This window comes from Chelonoidis abingdonii, chromosome 19 (genome assembly GCF_003597395.2).
Source record: "Chelonoidis abingdonii isolate Lonesome George chromosome 19, CheloAbing_2.0, whole genome shotgun sequence".
Lineage (NCBI taxonomy): Eukaryota > Metazoa > Chordata > Testudines > Testudinidae > Chelonoidis > Chelonoidis abingdonii.
Window position 1 is genome coordinate 17,648,728 of NC_133787.1, and position 12,076 is coordinate 17,660,803.

The following is a 12,076-nucleotide window of genomic DNA, read 5'->3' on the forward strand; positions in this document are numbered from 1 at the left end:
GTATGTAAATTAGGTACAGTACAGAAAAGTCATTGCCATCTAGTGAGTAACTCCGACAAGGAAAACCACAATAACTTACTGCTGTTGTGAAAGAAAAACTAAAGGCTTAAATAATGAAGTGTTGGCTTCCAGTTGCTAGTATTTTTACTTCAGAGTGTTAGCTGAAATACTTGCAAGTATTTCAGCTCTCATTTGAGTCATTTTTCACTATTAAACAAGTACAGTATTTACAAAGATCACTGAACTATGAATATGCTGTCCTCTGTTTTTGAATTGTGTCTGAAATTAAAAGTCCATACATATGGCAATAATCCACATCTGCTTCCTACCCCACACCTGTACCACCTTCATTCCATCTTTCTCTCTTAAATTACTGTGCTTTTTCTTGCCACATGATAAATTACCAATGGTATGTTGACATGAAAAGTTCTCACATTACACATAATGGAACCTATGCAACTCCTGAGCAATTGCATATTGCTGTCAAAATAATTTATCCTTCGCATTATGGCATGAATACATCCCTTGTCTTAGCCATTTGAATTACAGCTATGAACAGTGTTGGTAATATTTAAAAAAATTACAATCTGTACACTTGTCTGGAAACTGACTGAATAAAAACAAACACTCAGAATTGACTTTCATTATAATAAATCCTTTGCACTTTTTGAAAGAAAGAACATTTTTGTTCAAAAAGCTTTCGATCACAAAGAATCAGTCAGGGTGCATTTTTAACTCACTGTAAAAGCAAAACAGCTAAGAGAAGATGTAAAATGGACCTATTTCAGTTGATGTCATTTGATTAGTAAGGAACTTCAGATTTGAAATCCTGCACAGGGTCTGGATATAAGTATCTGAAAATTTACAATGACGATGTAATAAAATGCAATTAATATATTCCTTTTAAAGGTGATGTCTGATTATTAAAAGTACACCTCTACCCCGATATAACGTGACCCAATATAACATGAATTCGGATGTAACATGGTAAAGCAGTGCTCTGGGGGGGGTTGGGGCTGCGCACTCCGGCAGATCAAAGCAAGTTCGATATAACACGGTTTTCACCTATAATGCAGTAAGATTTTTTGGCTCCCGAGGACAGCATTATATCAGGGTAGAGGTGAACACTTGAAAAATATACTTGAGTCCTAAAGTCAAGGCTGTGACTCATCGAACATTTCCTCTCAATAGATATTGTTCACCACTATATCATTAGATTATTCAGAGGCTTCCTACTTAAGTGCTCTCCTCAGCAGAGACCTGTTGTCAGCATTTTGTCTCAATCAGTAAAGGAGAGGATGAGGCCTTCAAGAATCATAGCCAGCCAACTGCAGGGAGCACTAATTCAGTCAACCTGGTTACATATGAATATCTATTATCACATTCATATTCTGAAGTTTGGAAGCATATATAACCATACAAAATAATGTGAACAAAGCTTCAGCAGATTTTCTCCCAAGAAAACAAGTCTCAATAGATACCACAAATAGAATTAATCTTCTGTTGAAAGCCTAGTCTTGTTCCTTTCTAGTAAAACTGTTCTGTCAAGACTTCCACTGACAACTCTGCAGCACATGGACAAAATGATTTTGTTTCACTAATTGAGACAAAATGGAGCTTATTTATACTGGCAGTTTTTATTAAAGTTTAACCATAAACTTTTCAAAGAGGCCTCAAACCCATCCCCTAACATGCTTATTTCTGTGTGCAAGCAACATTTGCATAGAATTTAGAACTGTGCACACAAACCTGCCACATCTTAGAAGCATACATCATATATTTCTGAAAATGTTAAACCCATTTGATTTTGAAAGCCCAATATTCTTACTGGCATATGCAGCAAGTTAAAAGCTCTGGGAATTCTCCACAAGTTTTATTTACTGGATTTTAAAATTCATTCAGTTGTACACATCAATTCTTCTTCCCTCCCCCCCACCCCCCACATCCCTTGCCTAACCACATCCCTTATGGAACCCATTTCTTAGCTAATTGCTAGTTGCTGGCTAATGTGTTATTTACTAAGATATATGTGCAATGGCAATAATGTATTTTTAAATATCTCCAGACAGTATGATTGCTTACATTTAACTGAAATTGTAACAGAAAAAAGAGTCGGTTACATGTATGAAATTCTGCATTCTCTGATGGAACTTTTTCATAAGAGCAAACATCTCTCCCTAGACTCATAACTCTCTTCTTTGCCATGCTAAGTATTTCTAAGGTGGAAAAAAGAGAGACACCCCTATTCTTACTCGGACATTATTCCAACCACCTTTCCAAAGTAAACAAACGTGCATTTCAACAAATTGCCTTTATCTAATATAGCAAGGTTAGAATTTTTCAAAAAATTAGGTTGAATACATCATTTTATGAAAAAACAACACTTAAGGAGCAAAAATATCTTGGTAATTTCCTCAGCACATTCACATGCATACAACACTTTCTCTGTACAAAATATTTTACTAGCATAAAATCGAGAGGTAAGTCCTATGGATGTTTAATTGCCTGCCTATAATGCTTGGTCTTATTTCACTTCCCTACAAACACATACTAACAAGCACTTGGAACCATTTCTATTTTCTCCAGCTTTCAACAGAGGTCATCTAAATTTAGAATAAATGTTCCCTTGTTGAGGAACAGTAACTGGAAGTAAGACAACATTCTGTTTTGTTTAAGCAATAACTCCACAGAAGCACCACAACAAAAATATATCTGACTTTACCTCAAAGCTTGTGGGGGGGGGACATATTTATTCTTGAGTTTACCAACTGTACTGGTACCTTTGAAGATTATCACCACTAAAATACACTTAAACCCATTAAGACCTTTTCCCCATGCCATTTAAGATTAATAATGGAAGCTAGTCAGCATAAAAGTGTGGTTTGAATAACAGATATGCCACTCAGCTGATCACTTGCAGTCATTATTTTTCTACAAAACAGCCACATTTGTTCAATCCAAATGGAAATGCCAACAAAGTACAACCACCAAAGCAGATTAAAAATTTTTCATATGTTGTGGTCCGAGCTCTCCAGTAGAGGAAGTGGAGGACCAGCTTCAAGATGTTTAGGCACGGGTACCAACTAGGTTTCAGAATAAGGAGGTGAGCAGGTTTTGGTAACCTTAGTAACAATACTGATATCATTTAAAGAAAGATGCTACTATGGCTCAAATCACCTTAGATGGCAGCAAAAGAAGTGATGAAAAGCAAGATAGCTGGGAAATGAGCTGAAGAAAAGATAGCTAAGATCTTGTAATGAACGTGTACTTGAGAATATCAGAAATTTCCACAATGGGTTTGTATCAAGAAACAGAGACTCATTAAACCAGGGGTGGGCAAACTTTTTGGCCTGAGGGACGCATCTAGTTTTGTAAATTATATGGAGGGCCGGTAAGGGGAGGGGGTCATGGCCCGACCCCCACCTCCTATCTGCCCCTCTCCAGGGACCCCTGTCCCATCCTATTCCCCCTGTTTCCTGATGGTCACCCCGGAACCCCTGCTCCATCCACTCACCCCCGCTCCCTGTCTCCTGACCACCCGTGAGCCCCTGCCAACCCATCCAACCTCTCCTCTCATTCCTGACGCCCCGCCCGCCCCCCCCCAGATCCCTGACCCATTCAATCACCCCTTCTCCCTGTCCCCTGACTGCCCCGTTGCCCTCCAAAAGTAGCTGCAGAACCCAAAAGACTTCCAATTATAATCCTCAGTAATAAAATAAACTAATACCTACTACACAGCACTTTCTATTGGTAGTGACCCCTATCCACACCCCCGCCCCCTGACCACCACCCCGAACTCCCCTGCCCTCTATCCAACCCTGTCTGCTCCCTGCCCCCTTACCGCGCTGCCTGGAGCGCCAGTGGCTGGTGATGCTACAGCCACGCTGCCCAGCTGGAGCTGGGCCACACCACCGCCACCACCATGCAGCACAGAGACCAGATCAGGTCAGGCACTGCAGCTGCGCTGCCCCAGGAGCTCACAGCCCCGCCACCCAGAGCACTCTGCCAGTGACGGAGCGAGCTGAGGCTGCGGGGGGAGGAGGCATAGCAGGGGAGGGGTCGGGGGCTAGCCTCCCGGGTCAGGAGCTCGGGGGCTGGGCGGAATGGTCCCACAGGCCTCTTCATTAAACTATTCATTTTACCTAGATGTCAAGGTGGAACAATCAATCAATCAGATTTGGTATTGTAGTCAATGTCTAGCCATTGTTTGAGTAAACACCAGGGTTGATTAAACACTGAACTAAAAACAAATTTACTTGTGATATATTTGGCTCTTTCAATATAGGAGACCCAAAAATTTTACAAACTATGGGACAGATCCTCGGCTAGCGTAATGTACTGCAGCGTCATTCAAGCCAATGGCACTAAGGCAATTTACACCATGAGAATACCTGGCTCAGTATTCTCAAAGTACAAATTCCTTCATGTCCCACTGGAATGCCCACTGTTACAGACGCAAAATGTGCAAAATGCTTAATAGTGTATAAAAACGCTACCCAGTAATCTAAGATAGGAAATGAAGAACACTCTAACAGACTGCAAGGAGAAGTTACAGGTAGAATAAAATTAACCAAATTAGAATTCAGGTACAACTTCGGAGATAGCATCCATACTCTTGAGAAAATCATCATACTTTTTATATTTCATCCAAAAGATGGTACACCTCTACCCCGATATAATGCTGTCCTCGGGAATCAAAAAAATCTTACCGCGTTATAGGTGAAATGGCTTTATATCGAACTTGCTTTGATCTGCAGGAGTGTGCGGCCCCGCCCCTCCGGAGCACTGCTTTACCGCGTTATATCCAAATTCGTGTTATATTGGGTCACAATATATCAGGGTAGAGATGTACCTCCAGATTACAGATGCTGAGGCATTGTTTCAGTATTGACTAAGAGGACTTACTAAGTGGCACATTTTCCACTTCCACCCTTTTTTAAAGTACTTAGATTTTCCTAGGACATTTCTCTTCCTTGCACTGATTGGACTAAGCTGAGCTGGGCCTAAAGTCTGAAGATATGATTGCAGAAGTGTTAGAAAAGGCAGACACTCAATTTGATTATTATCAATGTGCTAAGTAGCTTCCATTTGTAGGTTTTAAACAGATTTCTTCTCCTTACTTTTTAAAGCTCATTGCCATGTAAGGCCAGTAGTTTCATCATTCTTGGAGGCTTTCTATGCATTTCAGGAATGGGTACTTGATAGCTAGAGAACTATTTAATTAGATAACCGTGCATTGTTCGGACTTTTTCAAAGATATTAAATAAGAGAATATGAGAGATTCTTTCAGGCACACAGATTGCAAATTAATTTCAGCTAAACATACCACCACAAAAGAGGACTAAAACACAGGCTTGCACTCATTATGAATCTCAAGAGACTGGTTGACAGTCTAAAAAATGAGTCATTTTTATCACGCATAAGGTTAAGATTTCGTCATGGCTATTTTTCAGTAAGAATGTCATGGACAGGTTGCGGGCAATAAACAAAAATTCACAGAAGTCCGCAACCTGACTTTTACTAAAATTACGGAGGGGAAGGGGAACTGAGAGCCCCAGCACCCTCCGCAGCCGTGGGGGCTGAAGCTGAAAAAGTCACAGAGGTTTGTTAAAGTCACAGAATCCATGACCTCCATGTTAAATCATATCCTTTATCATGAATAATGGGGAAAAACAAAATCAGATTGCATTTGTAGAAAGCCATGCACTAGAGTGACAACTGCCATAAAATAATACTTGGTTTTAAATAATATTTTTCATACTTAGAGTATCCCATAGTGCTAAGCAATGGGTTAAAAAATAAATGACTGCAGTTACTCTGTAGGCAAACGGAACAATGATTGCACACTTAGTAATAGCGCGCACACAGCCAATCTTTGATGAGAAAGGATGTTGATTAGAATACCAGGATACGGTTGTATACTCCAGCTGAGGCCTCACTACTGCTCAGTAGAGCGGGACAATTGCCTCCCATGTCTTAAACACAACACTCCTGTTAAATACACCTCAGAATGATATTAGCCTCTTTTCACAACTGCATCACATTGCTGACGGATATTCAATCTGTGATCCTCTACTACCCCTGAATCCTTTTCAGCAGTACTACCACCCAGCCAGTTATTTCCCATTTTGTAGTTGTGCATTTGATTTTTCCTTCCTAACCGAAGTACTTTGAACTTGTCTTTTCTGAATTTCAACTTGCAGATTTCAGACCAACTCGCCATGTTGTCAAGGTCATTTTGAATGCTAATCCTGTCCTCCAAAGTGCTTGGAAGTCCCACTAGCTTGGTTTCATCCGCAAATTTTACAAAACACTCGCTCCACCCCATTATCCAAATCAGTAATGAAAATATCGAATAGTATCAAACCCAGGACTGATCCCTGTGGGAAACCACCAGATATACCCTCCCAGTTTGATAGCAAAGCACTAATAACTACTCTGAGTACGGTCTTTCAACCAGTTGTGCACCCACCTTATAGTAAATCCATCTATACCATACTTATATAGTTTGCTTATGAGAATGTAATGTGGGACTGTGTCAAAAGCCTTACTAAAAATCAAGATACATCATCTGCTTTCCCCTCTCCATGAGTAAGGCTGCGAGTTTGTCATGGAAGTCATGGATTCCATGACTTTCCGGGACCTTAGGGACTTCTGCAGCCAGCCCCTGGGCCAGCTGCACACTCCTCCCCCAGCAGTAGCAGCAGGAGTTTCGGTGTGGGAAGGGGTTCATGGGTTGGTATGCAGGAGGCGGCTCTGGGCAGCACTTACCTGGAGTGTGTGTGTGTGTGTGGGGGGGGGGGGGGGGGGGGGGGGGGGGGGAGAGATCTCTTAGCTCCATATACAGAGGCATGGCCAAGTGCGTTCTGTTGCACTGCCTCCATTGGAAGGGCACCTCACCCCAGAAGCCTGTCAGCCCTGACAACTGCCCCCCTCAGCACCAGCAGGCGTTTTGGGCAATGCACTGCCGCCTGCTCCCCCTCAGCACCTACAGGGGTCACGGGCCACCCTCCCCCAGCACCTGAAGTGCCCTTGGGATGCCCCCCCACCAGCATCTGCAGTGCCTCTCAGGCCATCCTCCACCCAAGATTTAGTCAGGGGTGTATAGTACAAGTCATGGACAGGTCACAGGTCATGAATTTTTCTTTACTGCCCATGACCTGTCCATGACTTTTACTAAAAATACCCGTGACTAAAATGTAGCCTTATCCATGAGGCCAGTAATCCCCTCAAAGAAGGAAATTAGGTTGGTTTGGCATGATTTGTTCTTGACAAATCCATGTCGGCTACTTCTTATATTCCTATTAATCTCTTGGTGTTTAAAAAATAATTGTTTAATAATTTATTAAACAATAAATAATTGTTTAATAATTTATTCCACCATCTTTCCAGGTTTCAGAGTTAAGCTGACTGAACTTTGTTGTTCTTTTTAAAGACAGGATCTATGCTTACTCTTCTCCAGACCTCTGATACCTCACTCATCCTCCAGGAGTTCTCAGAGATAACTGCTAAGAATACAATTTAGTCACAGAAGTCTGTGACTTTAATGAACCTCCGTGACTTTAGCACAGGAGTGGGAAAACTTTTTGGGCCGAGGGCCACATCTGAGTGGGGAAATTGTATGCAGGGCTGGTACAGGGGGTTGAGGTGTGCGAGGGAGCGCAATGTGCAAGAAGGGGCTCAGGGCAAGGGACTGGGGCAGAAGAAGGGTGCGGGCGATATGACAGGGCTCAGGGAAGGGGGTTGGGGTGCAGGGTGTACGAGGGGGCTCAGGCAGGGAGTTGGGGTGCAAGGTGCAGGCAGAGGGCTTAGGGCATGGAACTGGGGTGCAGGAAGGCTTCGGGCTCCGAGATGGCAGCAGTGCGCACCAGGCCAGGGCAGGCTCCCTGCTTGCCTGCCCTGTTCCCAGCCCTGTGCCACTCCAGGAAGTGCTGCGGCCCCTCAGGAACGGGGGGCATAGGGCTCTGTGTGTGCTGCCCTTGCTGTGCCTCCAGGTACCTCCCTCTGAAGCTTCCATTGGCCATGGTTCCCTGCCAATGGGAGCTGCGGGATGGTGCCTGGAGGCAAAAAAACCACACAGAGCCCTCTGTCCCCCCGCCCAGGGGCCACAGGGACATCCGCTTCTGGAGAGCGATGTGGGGCTGCAGCGCCACGGGGGGCAATCCCGCGGGCCGTAGTTTGCCCACCCCTGCTTTAGCATCACCGCCCCCTGCATGCCAGGGGCTAGAGGCCCCCCCCACCCCCCCCGCAGGAGGCAGGGCTCAGGCTGTCAATCACTCTACCCCCCCCGGGGTTCAGACTTCAGTCCTTCCAGCAGTTAGCATACTCCTCTCCCACGTTATTTTAAGTAAAAGTCAGATTGCAGGCTTCCATGAATTTTTGCTTATTTCCTGCGATGTGTCCATAAGTTTTACTAAAAATATCAGACAAAATCTTAACCTTAATAATTGCTAATGGTTCTGAGATTGCTTCAGCTAGTTCTTTAAGTACCTAGGATGAATTTAATCAGATTCTGCAAAGTTTCCAGTTCTGTAGGAGTCCTTTCCTAATTATCAGGTCACTAAAAACCTCCTGATAAGCCATATTGGCCTCTTACTGTTCTCCCTATCTTTTCTTTGCATCAGGATGGTTTGCAGTTCCTTCTTTAGTATCTTCTTGAGAAGCTACCAAACTCCCTCCTCCTGAGCTACTTTTTCCTTTAGAGTTTCTTCCCATGGGACCTTATCTCCAGTTCTTTGAGTTTGTTTAAGTCTGTTTTTTTAAATCTATTGTTCTTATTCTGCTGCTCTTGTTTTCCTTAGAAATCCACCATTTTATGATCACTTTTACCCAAATTGCCTTCCACCTTCAGCTTGGCTACCAACTCCTCCCCGTTGGTTAGAATCATGTCTAAAATGGCTGTCCCGCTAATTACTTCCTCCACTTGTGAAACAAAAAGATGTCCCCAATACATTCCAAGAACTTACTGGAAATGTTGTGTTTTGCCATATTATCTTTTCAACAAATATCTGGGTAACTGAAGTCCCCCATTACTCCCAGGTCTTCTGTTTTCGATATTTCTATTATTTGTTCTAGAAATACCTTACCTAACTCCCTTTCCTGATTTAGTGGACTGTAGCAGACCTCTGCCATGTCGTCATCCCTATCTTTATCCCTTTTACCCAGAGACTTCCAATTGGTCTGCCTCTCACCTCCTTCTGCACTTCAGAACAGGAGTATATATTCCAGATGTATAATGCAACACCTCCTCCCTTTTTAGCCTGTCTGTCCTGAACAAGCCATACCCCTCTATACCAACATTCCAGTAATGAAACTTATCCCTCTAAGTCTCTGTGATGCCATTAAGTAAAAATTTAGTTTATGGACTAATACTCAAATTTCTTCCTGTTTACTCGCTACTGATGAGGCTTAATCCATTACTGTTAATTAAGAACAGAGATCATTGAATTAACAAATAAGTGCAAAGTGTTTGTCTCTAATCAGATGTTCACTACAAAAATGCTGATTTAAAATGTAACAACGACAATTAAATACTTCGGTGACCCTCCCTGTACTAAGTCATGTACTTTGTTGTAGTATTAGCTTGTACCAGTGAAAGCTTAAAAATAAAATAAAAAGACTAAATCCCAGAGAAAACCTTAAAGAAAAGGTATCCAGCTATACCTAAATTTAACTACCAACACATATGCTGGTTGGCCTGCAGGGCTTCTCCACATTGGCTGTATCAATAAAAAAATCCATGTGGTTAAAGATTTTAATAGTGGAAGACTATTCTTAACAGAATCTATTTTGGTACAATTAAAATGTCTGACTTTTTATTAAAGTTTAAAACACTACGTTGAGCATGTGTGAAAAAGGTCATTGTGAGGTCAGCAAGAGGACTAAAAATTTAAACCAAGATCACTGTCCTTATAAGTATTTTAGGAGATGTGCAGCCAGCAGAGTTTGCATTATGTATGAGAAACTGCAAAAGATCCAACTATCATCAAGTTCACTGACTAGCAGTACACAAAACCATCACCTCAGCCTGTCCTTCACTCAGTACAAGTCCCACTATGCCTTCACCAAACTAACACTTTCTTCCTGAGAATGATATTCAAAATTCTGCTAGTCTGAAATGAATTAAACTTTGGAATGTACAGTATGTGACAGGGAGAATAAGATGATTCCATATCTTACCTCAAGCAAAGCAGCTGCAGGATCTCCCTGCAGGCTCTTCCCCAGTTTATCAACCTCATCTAATAAAAACACTGGATTGTTAACCCCAACAGTCTTCAAACCATTGATTATTCGACCAGGCATACTGCCAACATAGGTGCGCCTGTGTGAAACACGCAGAAAAAAGTCAGAATCAGAAGACATCAGGCATGAAAACAACAAACCTAAAACCGAAAAAACCAAATCTGGAAACAAGCAGCCTTACTGTAATACTTGTGTAAAAACAGTCTTTCTTCCTCTGTAATCAGTGGACAAGTATCTCATGTTTCCATTGTTGAATATACAACTGAATTAATGTAACTGATTACAGGATGATATTCTAATCCCAATTCCTTACTGAAATATTTGTCCCAGGCAGAGTAAAGCATGTCTAAAATTCAAATAGCGCATGATCACTGTAAGTGGTTGAATGCAAGGTTTGGGGTTTTTTTAAACCCTTTGGCCAACCAGAAACAGATTTTTGAACTCTGCAATATTTTTATACTTTTAACAGCAGTGATACTGGTATCCTAACTGTGATATACAAAATTAATAATTTAAGGCATAATTCCACAAATGCCAGATTCCATGAAGCCTATGGTAGGTAGATGTGTGTCTTAACTGGAACCCATAAACAGAGAGATTTTTAATTGAATAACTTTTTAAAAAACCTTATAGTTTATTTTGTCATATTTGAACAAAACAGAAAAATTAATTTAGCAAAGCATGCATGGAATGAAAAAGTATCTATCCAAATTTGTTTAGGAAATTGGTTTGTTTTACAGTGTGGGAGTGAACTATAAATATTTTACACACAAGCACACCATTTCCTAAGTTTATCACAGTCTTTCTGCTTGTGCCATAACCAAACAAAACACTGATGGCTCAGAAGAAACTGATACATGATGTGCTATGCTGCAGGAGCTATCTCATAAGCCTCACAAAGCAGATATGCAGAACAGGCCTAAATGCTCTGCCATATAATCTGTATTAAACTAGTCAGAACAAACAGGAAGAGCTTTGGAAAGATGAATCCTAAAAACCATGGGAAGGGTTTTAAAACTACTAAAGGTGACTGTAAATTACTGAACTCCACAGTAATCTTCATCACACCCTGTAATAATGATATGGTTTTATATTAAATTTGTCTGTTGAAGGAGTGGGCAGGATTCTGTAATTGTTTAAGTGATAGTTACATTTAACTTTATCAAGTTATGACAAATTTGCTATTATTCTCGAGGGCTCAACAACTACTGAATACATTCAGCCTCCTTAACTTTAGGAAAAATAGCAAACTAGGTAAGCTGAGACAACCTAACTATCAAGAGCTGTGGTGAGAAACGATGAAGGTGGAAGCATCTGTAAGACAACTTATGGCAAGTCCAGCAATATCAGGATCTTGCAAAGTGCAACTTCAGTGGCTGTCTTGATAACCTAACATCTTTCCAAGGAAGAATCAGAAAAAAAACAGGCAAAAAAAATATTCTTACAGATAAAGAAACAAACCTATAATGGGAACATTTTTAACTTGTAGCCCTTCAAAAACTTGCATCAGTGTGTAGAAATAAACAAAACTGCCAGAGGTAGAGACTGGGAGTGGCTTTGGTTCCTACTAAAATGGGGTACTCATAATACAAGAAGGGTGAAATGGGCAATATAGGCCTCATGAGATTTTCAAGGTTCAAATGTAGAAGCAGCTTTGTTGGGCACAGGTCTCAATTCAGCAAGCATTTATACATATGCTTAAGTCCCATGGAATTGGAGCTTAATCGCTAAAGAGTTGGACAAGAGCATGTGTCATAAACAGATGGGTAAGGGTTAATGCCTCCTTTACCTGTAAAGGGTTAAAAAGTTCACCTAGCCTAGCTAATACCTGACC

At 41.5% G+C, this 12,076-nt stretch overlaps 1 protein-coding gene across 1 annotated transcript in view; it reads right to left on the minus strand.

The window, feature by feature from the left end:
- The window catches only part of LONP2 (lon peptidase 2, peroxisomal), an 89,701-nt gene that overhangs the window by 49,246 nt on the left and 28,379 nt on the right, over positions 1-12,076 (minus strand). Inside the window, exon 8 of the mRNA XM_032787063.2 lies at positions 10,180-10,321. Within this exon, the coding sequence (XP_032642954.1) occupies positions 10,180-10,321 (142 nt within the window). The remainder of the gene's footprint in view (positions 1-10,179; positions 10,322-12,076) is intronic.